Below are 15,968 nucleotides of genomic sequence, written 5' to 3' on the forward strand. Positions count from 1 at the left end.
TGCAAGATTTGTATAGTCTCCGAAGGTTTTTGCCAGAATTTGTCGTTATGTCACGAAACTCTCGAAGACCTTTACATATGAACGATGTCATTTCTTCCATCATTGACGGAACTCCCCCCGAAGACATGTCAACAAGTAGTAGTGGTAGTTCTAGCAGTAGCAATACTTTCGGTACTGGTAGTCGTGGCGCTAGTAATAGTATTAGGGAGTGTACATTTTTAATTTCCAGGGGGAGGCCGGAGGATTTCTAATGAAGCAAGGGATTTTTATTGGTGGCCCCCCCCCCTACAAAAACTGGTATAAATTATCTGGCCCCCCCTAAGACTTCTTGTTTTTATTTCATGGCCCCCCCTGAAACCACTAACAAAAATACGCACAGATGAAACACAGATACAGCAACACATAGCTTTGCCAGCAGTTGCTACATGTATTAACTTATTCCATATTTATACTTACTTCAGAATTGAACCAGTGCACAAAGTTGTTGAATCATGGACACTCATAAAATCACAAATAAAGACTATTATTAGTTAAATTGGCTGACAGGATGTCTACTTACAACTGAGGGGTGACAATAGACTACTGGTCTGGCTACACTTTTTCTTGGATTTTTAGCCCATCACTGACATAAATAAATTAGCAAATAAATGAACAAGTATATATATATATTACTTATTTATCACAGGTTTGGAAAAAATAGTGCAAAATTGCACCATGAGGAAACTTTTTTCCATGTGAACATATTCAAATTTTAGGATTAATTTGCAGTGGTTGGTCACACAATCATTTATTATTAATTTAAACACTTCATAAATTATACATTTTAGAAACATTTTTAATTGCAGTGCAAATGGAAAACATGTTATTTAAGATTGAAATACATATTAAGACCCTTCCTATATTATAGTATTCATATTATCTCTACGCAAAATATAAAACACTTCTGGACTATATTTCAAGAGACTTTAGTAAACTGATGCGCTGAGGGGGGCAGTACATGTATCACTTCAAAGGGTTGAATAATATTTTTATGAATGCATGGCTTGTTATGAATACATTCCTCACCCAGCACCTGTGAATAATTTTGTGTTTAATTCAAACTCACAAAAGCTATCATATAATACTTGAACCCTACCATGGTGATAGAATGAAAATTTATTGAAACCCATTACAATATTGGTGAGCTCTATATGGAATTTATTAGGGATTCATGTATACAAAATGGCTCAAAGTGCAGTTACTGTTCCACTACAGATTGGGTATCGCCATCTATGAACAGAATACCACATCCTATGCCAGATATGCACAACCCAGGTCATTATATGGATGTGTTTGAAACACCAAACACAAATCGAACTGTTGATGACTACCACAACCAGGTGCTAACTTAAAAAAGCTCTATGTTTCAAAACAATTAAATGATGAAGTTGCTATTTCTCGTTTTGCTGAGAAATATATTGTCAGTGTGAACAGTGTTAAAAACTACATTGAACATTTGAGAAATTTGGAGAGGATGAAAAACATTAGATCCAGACATCGGTTAGAGGTACAGAAGAAAAGAGAAAACAAGAATTATAATGACTATGACTGGTTGCAGTTATTCATAAGTGGAACTCTAGAAAAACTGAACGTAAAAGAGCTAGATAAATATCTAGACAAGCATAAATTGCCAAAATATAGAAAATTAAAAGGAGAAAAAGTAGACATAATATCAACGCACATACTTGGAACACCTGAATTTAGGTCAAGAAAAGTGACTGCAAATGAACTTCAAACTACAACTACAGACATCAGTGATACAAATAGTAGTGACTCTGAAAGTGAAAATGCTATAATAGGTGTTATAGACAGTGATGATTGTTTTACTGATAACTCTGAAACTTCAAGCACGGCTGATATCTCAGACAGTGATTGTGATGAAACAAGTCCTACACAATTTCATGGGAAAGTTACCTTGAGAAGTGGCAGAGTCGCCGGTCAATTTTTGTTTCACTGAATACAAATATTGTGATTTAATAGGTTTGTGCACTGTTTTATCATCAATCCATGTTAAATGCTACTTCTGTAGGACATTGTGCACAGTCAAGTGTTGGGTTTTGCCTATATTTTATTTTATATACATATCTGGCACTTGTCCATCCTGACATTCAGGTTTAGGTTGTTTTTTTGTGGCCCCCCCTAACAAATAGTGAAATTTTTGTTTAGCCCCCCCTAATTTTTCTTGAGAAAAATTGGTGGCCCCCCCCTGAAAATCCTCCGCCCCCCCCCCCTGGAAGTTAAAACTGTACACTCCCTTAGTAATTCAAGTACACGTTCAAATAACGTCGATACGATGTTTCAGACTCCTCTTCGTCCCAGCCAGAGTGGTACTTCCTTTTACGGAACCCGGAATGCAGAAAGTAACAGGCCTGCTGAAAGAGGCTGTCGGCCCGCTCTATTTTCCATGACGCCATACAGCGCCCAAAACTCCGACGAAAGGCGAACATCAATAACCGAGGGTGAGTGGAATTTATAAATATAATCAGATATAACTGACTGTGTCAGTGAATTTCAAGCATATAAAACGTATAAGTACAGTAGCATATGCTGCAGTGCGATTTTTTCATTAATTTCGTGTGACTTGGCCAGTTTGTTTTTCCCACGCAAAGTTACAAGCCGGTAAACATTTGTTATAACACATATTGTTATAGTGTGTTTTGATAAAACGATCATGAGACGATTTGTCTGTAGTGTAGAAGGAAATTGTCGCGACCTCTACTGACATAGACAATAAGGCATCTAATCCTTTTGTTTAGTGTAAACTGTTTTTTTTGTCCTTTAATCTGCGTTAATTCTTGATTAACACTGTTATGGATAACATCTATTGTAATCTGGAAACAGATCTCATGTGAGACTTCAGTCTGGCTGCCAGGAGAAATAATACACATTTAAAGAAACAAAAGATAAATGTGTGAAATCACGTTTTCAAACACTTAGGCTCAGTTTTGATAAGTATTACTGTATACATTTAGGTATTATACCTTCATGCTGTATAGAAAGTCGTGCATTTAAAAAGTGTAATTTTTTTCAATTATGATTTTATCGGCAAACATAGAGTTGCCCCAGTGTAGCATTGCAATGTCAAAGTCTAACCTCAACCCTCTAATAAGTAACATTATACTGTCACATTTTATCTTAGAAACAGATCGAAGGGAGATGCAAGAAAGTATTAATGCTCTCTTTGATAGTGTGACAAAAATGCAATCTGGACAAGACACAATGAAAGAGGCAGTAATGCAGCTGGTGAAACAAAACCAAGAGAAAGAAAATCAAAGGCAAGATTATGAGAGGCGGAGACCGAAGAAGGGAAACGTTCCACTGGAGTTAAGTGTAAGTGTGTTGGATTTGCTTTAACCTTGCCTTTTTAGCAGAACTTAACTGATAAGGTTCAGTAGTGCTATAGGAATGGTGTGACTGTGTCTGTTTATGTGGACGATTTAAACTCAAACACTAGCAACCTTTCAGTGTCGTTATTCTGCACCCAACAAATAGACGTTTACATCAAAACTACAAAAATATCTTGCGCACTTATTTTTGACCGAAGTGTAAACAATATGTTTTGATGTAAACGTCTATTTGTTGGGAGCAGAATACATACAATAAGTACCTGTAACCACTGCTTGATGGACACAGTGCATAGTGTTACACCTTTTTCTAAATGATTGCATCCTTTTTTATCACTAGCTTCAGTTGATCTTGTGCCTTTATCATGGATTATCTTTACTAACTCCAATGATGCACAGCAGATACCACTGCACCAAATGCTGCATATTCAGTACTATGCGAACAAGCATATGTCAGCAATACTTTATGTATGCCAGAAGTATGCTGAAATATTCTTATATCTCTGTATGCTTACGTATGCCAGTGTGAATATTACGGAATATTTCGGAATATTGCATATGCGTAGTATTTTAAAGTGAATATGTTGGGTAAAGTGACATACATATTCATTCTCATATTCCCTAAAGTATTTTGCAAAGAATATTTAGGCAAACCCAATATGGAAGCCTGAATACGCTGGAATAGTATTATGAATAAGAATATGTTTGTATAACTCATACATATTCTTGTTCGGGATATTTATGTGTGGGAGTGCAAGCATTCATGAGTATATGTCCCCTGTTACGAACAATATGTCCAGACGTATTATTAATAAGAATATGTCATTTATGACTCATGCACATTCTTGTTCGAGAAGATCATACTGACATTCATATGTGTGTATGTAACAGAGAATACCTATTACATATCCGATATGATACTCTGAACATTCCAGAATTTGTATTGAATCAAATATAGGTATAAAAACTAATTATACAGTCTCGGTTACTAAGACTATCCACCACCAGTCTACCCCGGCCAACAAGCGATCCATCAGTGGTGAGCTGAATAGCCGAGAGTAAGTGGAAAACAAAAATGAATTCAAATGAAATGATCGCAATTATTTTTCTTATAAACAGCGCCACCAACGACTGTATGATAAAATCCCAAAGAAATTCAATGAAATCAAGAAAACATTTCTCCTAGTGTAGCGCCCTCTAGTAATGACTTCAGAAAATAATGTTAGTCCCCTTTCCACATGTTCATTTTTTTATCTTTTAAAATGGACATTTGGTGTCAATATAAGTGATGATTTACGGCCATATAGTCTACATTTACCAGACAGCGTCACTCTACGGACACGATCCCAATAGATATTGAGTGCATCACTGTACCTACATGCATACGACCACGAATAGAACTCACGTTATTTTGAAAAAACGATTTCCTGATGAATGTTACACACAAAAAAGTAGACTGTAAGATACGTCGTGACGTTCTGCCCTTACCGACCTCCTCTCAAGGAGGGTTTGGCCGATGTGTGAGGGCGTGCCGTCACGGCGTACCTTACAGACTAACAAAAAAGCTGTCGACATAACAAACAGAAGTAGACTGGAAGTATAGGATACAAGTAAAAACAGAAGCATTGTTTTGATTACTTATTGAATACTTGCATTCTCTATACTGCAACCTGTGAGATAAAAGAAATTAACGGGAATGCTGAACTCATGCAAGCGCGACATTGCACAAAAGTTCATGACCGGATTATCGATAAAGGTCAAATATTTACGATGGTTACAGAAAATCTTGTCGGGAAATACCCTCTATCTTCTGTGTAGTCTAAGTTTTTAACAATATTAGATTTTTAGATGATACTATCGGATAAAAACTCTTTGTCGTGGAAGGCCAGACCTCAACCTCAAATCTGTGTAAGTCATTCAAAGGGTTCGATTTTTAGACGATACTGTCGAATAAAAACGCTTTGTCGGTCGGGAAAAGCCCTCCCTCATCTGAGTAGTCAGTCAAAAAGATATTCAAAATGTTAGATATTTAGCTGATATTGTCGATAATATTAGATAGAAACGCTTCGTTGTGGGAAGCCCTCTCTCAATATCTTTAAGTTTTTTATCCGATTTTAGATTGTTATCATATAAAAATCTCTTTGTCGGGGAAGGCTCTCCCTAATCTTTTATTCAAAATGTTAAACTTTCAGACGAATATAGATATTATCGCAGAAAGTCAAAAAGTGCAATGTTGTAGCTTCAAATTTCGTAATTGTGTCTTTGTGAATATACAAATAGCAATGTGTATATCATTGTAAATAAAAATAGCAATGTGTTACATATATGGTTGTAACAAGGACGACATATACATTTTATTTATGACAAGCAAAACTGTTCTAATAACTCAATTTTTTTTCATAAAATGTTGACAAATCAAAGAGGAACACTAGGGCCAGGCAACAATAGTGTTCGTTTGATGGGCATATTTTAGAGCAACTGTAATGGTGAAAATATAGAAATTATATCCATCTGTAACAACTATTAAGATCTATCACGAAAGTTCGTAGTGTGCATACTAACAATACACAATGTACATTGTGTGCATGACATATATAAGCCGATATTCGGTTAGCAGAATGGACGTCAATGTGATTAGCTTGTGTGTGACACAGACATTGGTTAAACAAGAGAAAATAGAGAATTCAATGTTTATTCCATCTCGTCTTCGTCGTTCATCTACACTTTGGAACTGTTGTCAAGGTCTATGACCGTTGCTTATGCATTTTCACCTAGTTCCCTTATTAGTAACATCTCCATGCTCCTCAAGGTCTATAATAAAGAGAAAACAATAAAGGGTGATTACTAAAATGAATATGATATGTAAATAAGATGGCAATCTTTTGTATATCAAAACATTTGGTATTGACTAGTGCTTAAATTAATATGACATGTAAATAAGATGGCATTCTCTTGTTTATCAAGACATTTGGTATTGACCCGTGCTTGACATGTAAATAAGGTGGCAATCTTTTGTATATCAAGACATTTGGTATTGACCAGTTAAATATAAACTGTTTCAAGTCGAATTCAAAACCATTATGTAACGAATGGTTGTATTAGCGGAAAAGAATGTTTTTAAGCTTTTGACAATTTGAGGAGATGTGCATTGTTCTCAAATCCAGTTGTAGAACAAATGAACTTCTCTATTTTTCTCTTCAGAGTATATTTATACAAGGACTGTAGCAATGTGTGCTATCCACTGGACTGACCTTGAATGTATGTTAGCTCTCTGGAGATATATTCCGCACAGTAACATTACCCCATACATTATTAATAGAACCAAGAGATCACTACATTGAAACACACTCATACTGACAGTTAACCTATTCGTGGAGGTCACATATTTGATGCAAATTGCCACTTCAAATAACTACATATACTATGAGGTATGGTAGAATAGAACAACATTATGTGTCTGACAAATACTACCTGACACTTGGTTAAAATTGATGATGGTGATCTGTCAACAGCTTATGTCTGACACAGACACACCACAAAACCCTCTACACTTTATATCCCTATACACAGTACATATTTTACAGGTCTGAGTTGTGTGGCCAAACTATTAGAGATTGCTGACCCTCACACCACAAAACCCTCTTTACTTTTATCCCTACACAGTACATATTTAAAAGGTCTGAGATGTGTGGCCATCCTCATAGAGATTGCTGACCGTCACACCACAGTACCGCTACACTAAATTATCCCTACACAGTACATATTTAAATGTTCTGAGTTGTGTGGCCAAACTATTAGAGATTGCTGACCCTCACACCACAAAACCCTCTTTACTTTTTATCCCTTCGCAGTACATATTTAAAAGGTCTGAGTTGTGTGGCCATCCTCATAGAGATTGTTGACCCTCACACCACAGTACCTCTACACTGAATTATTCCTACACATTACATATTTTACAGGTCTGAGTTGTGTGGCCAAACTATTAGAGATTGCTGACCCTCACACCACAAAACCCTCTTTACTTTTTATCCCTTCGCAGTACATATTTAAAAGGTCTGAGTTGTGTGGCCATCCTCATAGAGATTGCTGACCATCACACCACAGTACCGCTACACTAAATTATCCCTACACAGTACATAATATTTAAATGTTCTGAGTTGTGTGGCCAAACTATTAGAGATTGCTGACCCTCACACCACAAAACCCTTTACTTTTTATCCCTACACAGTACATGTTTAAAAGGTGTGAGTTGTGTAGCCATCCTCATAGAGATTGCTGACCGTCACACCACAGTACCTATACATTAAATTATCCCTACACAGTACATATTTAAAAGGTCTGAGTTGTGTGGCCAAACTATTAGAGATTGCTGACCGTCACACCACAAAACCCTCTTTACTTTTTATCCCTACACAGTGCATATTTTAAAGTTGTGAGTTGTGTGGCCAAACTATTAGAGATTGCTGATATCGCGACCCTCACACCACAAAACCCTCTTTATTGTTTCTCCCTACACAGTACATGTTTTAAAGTTCTGAGTTGTGTGGCCATGGCATCCTCATAGAGATTGTTGACCGTCACACCACAGTACCTCTACACTAAATTATTCCTATGCAGTACATACTTTAAAGTTCTGAGTTGTGTGGCCAAAGTATTAGAGATTGCTGACCGTCACACCACAAAATCCTCTTTACTTTCTATCCCTACACAGTACATATTTAAAAGGTCTGAGTTGTGTGGCCATCCTCATAGAGATTGCTGACCGTCACACCACAGTACCTCTACACTAAATTATCCCTACACAGTACCTATTTTAAAGTTCTGAGTTGTGTGGCCAAAGTATTAGAGATTGCTGACCATCACACCACAAAGCCCTCTTTACTTTCTATCCCTACACAGTACATATTTAAAAGGTCTGAGTTGTGTGGCCAAACTATTAGAGATTGCTGACCCTCACACCACAAAACCCTCTTTATTGATTCTCCCTACACAGTACATATTTAAAAGGTCTGAGTTGTGTGGCCATCCTCACAGAGGTGTTACCTGTCTTAGATAAATGGATGGCAGTGGCAGTGATTTGTCACCAGCTTATGTCTGACACAGACTAGCTGAGACTCGGTTAAAATGGACGACAATGGTTTGTCACCAACTTATGTCTGACACAGACTAGCTGAGACTTGGTTAAGATGGATGACATTGATTTGTCACCAGCTTATGTCTGACCCAGACTAGCTGAGACTTGGTTAAAATGGACGACAGTGATTTGTCACCAGCTTATGTCTGACACAGACTAGCTGAGACTTGGTTAAAATGGATGACAATGATTTCTCACAGCTTATGTCTGACACAGACTAGCAGGGACTTGGTTAAAATGGACGACATGTAGTGATTTGTCACCAGCTTATGTCTGACACAGACTAGCTGAGACTTGGTTAAAATGGATGACATTGATTTGTTACAGCTTTTGTCTGACACAGACTAGCTGAGACTTGGTTAAAATGGATGATAATGATTTGTCACCAGCTTATGTCTGACACAGACTAGCTGAGACTTGGTTAAAATGGATGACAGTGATTTGTCACCAGCTTATGTCTGACACAGACTAGCTGAGACTTGGTTAAAATGGGTGACAGTGATTTGTCACCAGCTTATGTCTGACACAGACTAGCTGAGACTTGGTTAAAATGGATGCCAGTGAATTGTCACCAGCTTATGTCTGACACAGACTAGCTGAGACTTGGTTAAAATGGATGACAATGATTTGTCACAGCTTATGTCTGACACAGACTAGCAGGGACTTGGTTAAAATGGATGACAGTGATTTGTCACCAGCTTATGTCTGACACAGACTAGCTGAGACCTGGTTAAAATGGATGACAGTGATTTGTCACCAGCTTATGTCTGACACAGACTAGCTGAGACCTGGTTAAAATGGATGACAGTGATTTGTCATCAGCTTATGTCTGACACAGACTAGCTGAGACTTGGTTAAAGTGGATGACAGGATTTATGGCAATCGCTGCATCAAAACGAAACGAATTGAAACGAAACAAAAAATAAAAATTTAGGTGATTTTTATATGAACAGTGGCTTTCAAATATGTAATTTGTGGAATCAGTTTTTGTCTATTGTAATTCTGTTTGCCAATTAAAACAGCTACAGGGATACTAAGGGGCACAATGCAACAACCATAGTGCACACAATATACAACACAACAACCATCCTCATCACTAGACTGAAACACAATACAGACCGTTGACCCCTCAGTGAAAGTCACAGCTCGTAACCACCGTTTGCCATTTAAAACAGCTACAGGGATACTATGAGGTACAATGCAATATCCATAGTGCACACAATATACAACACAACAACCATCCTCATCACTAGACTGAAACACAGTACCGACCGTTGACCCCCTCAGTGAAAGTCACAGCTAGTAACCACCGTTTGCCATTTAAAACAGCTACAGGGATACAATGAGGTACAATGCAACAGCCATAGTGCACACAATATACAGCACAACAACCATCCTCATCACTAGACTGAAACACAGTACCGACCGTTGACCCCTCAGTGAAAGTCACAGCTAGTAATCACCGTTTGCCATTTAAAACAGCTACAGGGATACTATGAGGTACAATGCAATATCCATAGTGCACACAATATACAACACAACAACCATCCTCATCACTAGACTGAAACACAGTACCGACCGTTGACCCCTCAGTGAAAGTCACAGCTCGTAACCACCGTTTGCCATTTAAAACAGCTACAGGGATACTATGAGGTACAATGCAACAACCATAATGCACACAATATACAGCACAACAACCATCCTCATCACTAGACTGAAACACAGTACCGACCGTTGACCCCTCAGTGAAAGTCACAGCTAGTAACCACCGTTTGCCATTTAAAACAGCTACAGGGATACTATGAGGTACAATGCAACAACCATAATGCACACAATATACAACACAACAACCATCCTCATCACTAGACTGAAACACAGTACCGACCGTTGACCCCTCAGTGAAAGTCACAGCTAGTAACCACCGTTTGCTATTTAAAACAGCTACAGGGATACTATGAGGTACAATGGAACAGCCATAGTGCACACAATATACAGCACAACAACCATCCTCATCACTAGACTGAAACACAGTACCGACCGTTGACCCCTCAGTGAAAGTCACAGCTAGTAACCACCGTTTGCCATTTAAAACAGCTACAGGGATACTATGAGGTACAATGGAACAGCCATAGTGCACACAATATACAGCACAACAACCATCCTCATCACTAGACTGAAACACAGTACCGACCGTTGACCCCTCAGTGAAAGTCACAGCTAGTAACCACCGTTTGCCATTTAAAACAGCTACAGGGATACTATGAGGTACAATGGAACAGCCATAGTGCACACAATATACAACACAACAACCATCCTCATCACTAGACTGAAACACAGTACCGACCGTTAACCCCTCAGTGAAAGTCACAGCTAGTAACCACCGTTTGCCATTTAAAACAGCTACAGGGATACTATGAGGTACAATGCAACAACCATAGTGCACACAATATACAGCACAACAACCATCCTCATCACTAGACTGAAACACAGTACCGACCGTTGACCCCTCAGTGAAAGTCACAGCTAGTAACCACCGTTTGCCATTTAAAACAGCTACAGGGATACTATGAGGTACAATGCAACAACCATAATGCACACAATATACAGCACAACAACCATCCTCATCACTAGACTGAAACACAGTACCGACCGTTGACCCCTCAGTGAAAGTCACAGCTAGTAACCACCGTTTGCCATTTAAAACAGCTACAGGGATACTATGAGGTACAATGCAACAACCATAGTGCACACAATATACAGCACAACAACCATCCTCATCACTAGACTGAAACACAGTACCGACCGTTGACCCCTCAGTGAAAGTCACAGCTAGTAACCACCGTTTGCCATTTAAAACAGCTACAGGGATACTATGAGGTACAATGCAACAACCATAATGCACACAATATACAGCACAACAACCATCCTCATCACTAGACTGAAACACAGTACCGACCGTTGACCCCTCAGTGAAAGTCACAGCTAGTAACCACCGTTTGCTATTTAAAACAGCTACAGGGATACTATGAGGTACAATGGAACAGCCATAGTGCACACAACATACAGCACAACAACCATCCTCATCACTAGACTGAAACACAGTACCGACCGTTGACCACTCAGTGAAAGTCACAGCTAGTAACCACCGTTTGCCATTTAAAACAGCTACAGGGATACTATGAGGTACAATGGAACAGCCATAGTGCACACAATATACAGCACAACAACCATCCTCATCACTAGACTGAAACACAGTACCGACCGTTGACCCCTCAGTGAAAGTCACAGCTAGTAACCATCGTTTGCCATTTAAAACAGCTACAGGGATACTATGAGGTACAATGCAACAACCATAGTGCACACAATATACAGCACAACAACCATCCTCATCACTAGACTGAAACACAGTACCGACCGTTGACCCCTCAGTGAAAGTCACAGCTAGTAACCACCGTTTGCCATTTAAAACAGCTACAGGGATACTATGAGGTACAATGGAACAGCCATAGTGCACACAATATACAACACAACAACCATCCTCATCACTAGACTGAAACACAGTACCGACCGTTGACCCCTCAGTGAAAGTCACAGCTAGTAACCACCGTTTGCCATTTAAAACAGCTACAGGGATACTATGAGGTACAATGCAACAACCCATAATGCACACAATATACAACACAACAACCATCCTCATCACTAGACTGAAACACAGTACCGACCGTTGACCCCTCAGTGAAAGTCACAGCTAGTAACCACCGTTTGCCATTTAAAACAGCTACAGGGATACTATGAGGTACAATGGAACAGCCATAGTGCACACAATATACAACACAACAACCATCCTCATCACTAGACTGAAACACAGTACCGACCGTTGACCCCTCAGTGAAAGTCACAGCTAGTAACCACCGTTTGCCATTTAAAACAGCTACAGGGATACTATGAGGTACAATGCAACAACCATAGTGCACACAATATACAGCACAACAACCATCCTCATCACTAGACTGAAACACAGTACCGACCGTTGACCCCTCAGTGAAAGTCACAGCTAGTAACCACCGTTTGCCATTTAAAACAGCTACAGGGATACTATGAGGTACAATGGAACAGCCATAGTGCACACAATATACAGCACAACAACCATCCTCATCACTAGACTGAAACACAGTACCGACCGTTGACCCCTCAGTGAAAGTCACAGCTAGTAACCACCGTTTGCCATTTAAAACAGCTACAGGGATACTATGAGGTACAATGGAACAGCCATAGTGCACACAATATACAGCACAACAACCATCCTCATCACTAGACTGAAACACAGTACCGACCGTTGACCCCTCAGTGAAAGTCACAGCTAGTAACCACCGTTTGCCATTTAAAACAGCTACAGGGATACTATGAGGTACAATGCAACAACCATAGTGCACACAATATACAGCACAACAACCATCCTCATCACTAGACTGAAACACAGTACCGACCGTTGACCCCTCAGTGAAAGTCACAGCTAGTAACCACCGTTTGCCATTTAAAACAGCTACAGGGATACTATGAGGTACAATGCAACAACCATAATGCACACAATATACAGCACAACAACCATCCTCATCACTAGACTGAAACACAGTACCGACCGTTGACCCCTCAGTGAAAGTCACAGCTAGTAACCACCGTTTGCCATTTAAAACAGCTACAGGGATACTATGAGGTACAATGCAACAACCATAATGCACACAATATACAACACAACAACCATCCTCATCACTAGACTGAAACACAGTACCGACCGTTGACCCCTCAGTGAAAGTCACAGCTAGTAACCACCGTTTGCCATTTAAAACAGCTACAGGGATACTATGAGGTACAATGGAACAGCCATAGTGCACACAATATACAACACAACAACCATCCTCATCACTAGACTGAAACACAGTACCGACCGTTGACCCCTCAGTGAAAGTCACAGCTAGTAACCACCGTTTGCCATTTAAAACAGCTACAGGGATACTATGAGGTACAATGCAACAACCATAGTGCACACAATATACAGCACAACAACCATCCTCATCACTAGACTGAAACACAGTACCGACCGTTGACCCCTCAGTGAAAGTCACAGCTAGTAACCACCGTTTGCCATTTAAAACAGCTACAGGGATACTATGAGGTACAATGGAACAGCCATAGTGCACACAATATACAGCACAACAACCATCCTCATCACTAGACTGAAACACAGTACCGACCGTTGACCCCTCAGTGAAAGTCACAGCTAGTAACCACCGTTTGCCATTTTAAACAGCTACAGGGATACAATGAGGTACAATGGAACAACCATAGTGCACACAATACAACCAAACAACAGAACAAAGTCACATACATTATATTCCTAATGAGTGTTTTGTTTCTGAGACACTGGGATACACTTTTTCAGTTTTTTCCCTTAACAATATTCATATTAAACGCACTTTGTAACTTTTCGCCTGGGACGTTATAGTAATTGTTGGACCATGTAAATAAATAGTATTAACAGTATACAGACCATTGACCTATCTATGTAGGTCATGCAACAAAAATGGCTACAAAGATGTCCTTCGTATGACCTCGTGATGTAGTTTTATAATAATATCACGATATAGATGACCTTGCCACAGCACACATCAAGTCCTTCTGCAAAAATCTGTTTTAAAAAGTGAAAAGTATAAATCTTTTGACCTATATCTTAATTCGCTCACAAACACACATGCACACAATGTATATATATATATATATATATATATATATATATATATATATATATATATATATATATATATATATTGTGTATAACATACTGCATCTTTGAATTTTGAATTGTCTTCTCTTATGTGTGAGGTTCACGGACAAATGTATACGAGAAAGCTGACGATGCCTGACCGACATATGGCAATATCAGATGTATATATCAGTTGTTAATAGTTGTGTTGACATGTGAAATGATGATGCCCTTCTGTCCTGTGTATGTAATTCGAGTTGGAGAAACTGATACTGTGCATATGTATCGTATATGTATTTCTTGTCGGAAAAATGAACTTTGTCACTTACAAGGATATTCCCATTGCTGCCTCCTTTAAAATCTGTTTTAAAAAGTGAAAAGTATAAATCTTTTGACCTATATCTTAATTCGCTCACAAACACACATGCACACAATGTATATATATATATATATATATATATATATATATATATATATATATATATATATATATATATATATATATATATATATATATATATATATTGTGTATAACATACTGCATCTTTGAATTTTGAATTGTCTTCTCTTATGTGTGAGGTTCACGGACAAATGTATACGAGAAAGCTGACGATGCCTGACTGACATATGGCAATATCAGATGTATATATCAGTTGTTAATAGTTGTGTTGACATGTGAAATCATGATGCCCTTCTGTCCTGTGTATGTAATTCGAGTTGGAGAAACTGATACTGTGCATATGTATCGTATATGTATTTCTTGTCGGAAAAATGAACTTTGTCACTTACAAGGATATTCCCATTGCTGCCTCCTTTAATGAAGTTAATGTATGCCTGACCCAGGGTTTTCACAAGGTCACATACGTCAGATGCTTGTCTGGTCTGTCAGATCACGATTGCTTTGTCAGAGGTTCAGGTTGGCACCCTATAAATGATATAGTAAAAATAATACAGTGAATATTTCGTTTCAAAACATGACCTATCTATTGATTACTTGGCGGGAAATGTACACACAATTATTTACATTAATCCTCCTTCATTACATTCTTCTAAAATTATTCGGTTGTGATTAAAATGAAAGATGACCACAAACAATGATTAGTCCTGTGGTGCATAATCTACGGTATCTTATACTCGGGGGCCCTTATTCTGATGACTTAGTCCGGGTTGTTTGATAGATACATGTTTTAATGTAAACGATCATGCACGTGTGTGGAGTGATGAGATACCCCTAGTCATTGGGTACAAGTTCGATTTCATTTTAGTTGCAGCTACTGTATATTTATATCAGAAATGCTTGTCATCTACCAGTGCTAATTGTCTTAGAATAACGTAGACCAAAACACGTCATGATGTATATATAATTTACACTCCTTACGCAAAGTTAATTGCCATGTCAACATTAGACCTACTGACACCTTCATTAATTAAATTATAGACTGTGGTATTTCTATACTGAACTAGACTGGGATTTAAGAAAAATGTTAAAAAGGTAAATAAAATACAAACCAAATACTAAATATTTCGAAAATTGAAAGTGGATGCACAACTCATCGTCCACATATTTTCACTTAAATACCACTGGGTTGCAGAGAACACCTACATGTATGCAAGCTTGCTTCCAATTGAATTGACCTGTGCTGTAGTTAAGTCACACCAAGGCTATTTACTTCGAACTGCGGGAAATTTT

General features: G+C 38.4%; 1 protein-coding gene across 1 annotated transcript; it reads left to right on the plus strand.

The window, feature by feature from the left end:
* Positions 1-2,332: 2,332 nt before the first annotated feature.
* On the plus strand, positions 2,333-6,608 carry LOC144435161 (uncharacterized). Its single transcript, XM_078123732.1, has 3 exons — positions 2,333-2,498; positions 3,179-3,369; positions 6,585-6,608. Exons 1-3 carry the CDS (start codon positions 2,333-2,335, stop codon positions 6,606-6,608), a joined length of 381 nt encoding a protein of 126 aa, XP_077979858.1.
* The last annotated feature ends 9,360 nt before the right edge of the window (positions 6,609-15,968 follow it).

The sequence above is a fragment of the Glandiceps talaboti genome, chromosome 1 (assembly GCF_964340395.1).
Source record: "Glandiceps talaboti chromosome 1, keGlaTala1.1, whole genome shotgun sequence".
Lineage (NCBI taxonomy): Eukaryota > Metazoa > Hemichordata > Enteropneusta > Spengelidae > Glandiceps > Glandiceps talaboti.

Bases quoted from the DNA above. Each gene is read 5' to 3' on its own strand.
- LOC144435161 (XM_078123732.1), top strand. From the start codon at position 2,333: ATGTTTCAGACTCCTCTTCGTCCCAGCCAGAGTGGTACTTCCTTTTAC. The intron at 2,499-3,178 runs GTGAGTGGAATT...ATTTTATCTTAG, and splicing joins GCGAACATCAATAACCGAGG to AAACAGATCGAAGGGAGATG. The intron at 3,370-6,584 runs GTAAGTGTGTTG...TTTTCTCTTCAG, and splicing joins ACGTTCCACTGGAGTTAAGT to AGTATATTTATACAAGGACT.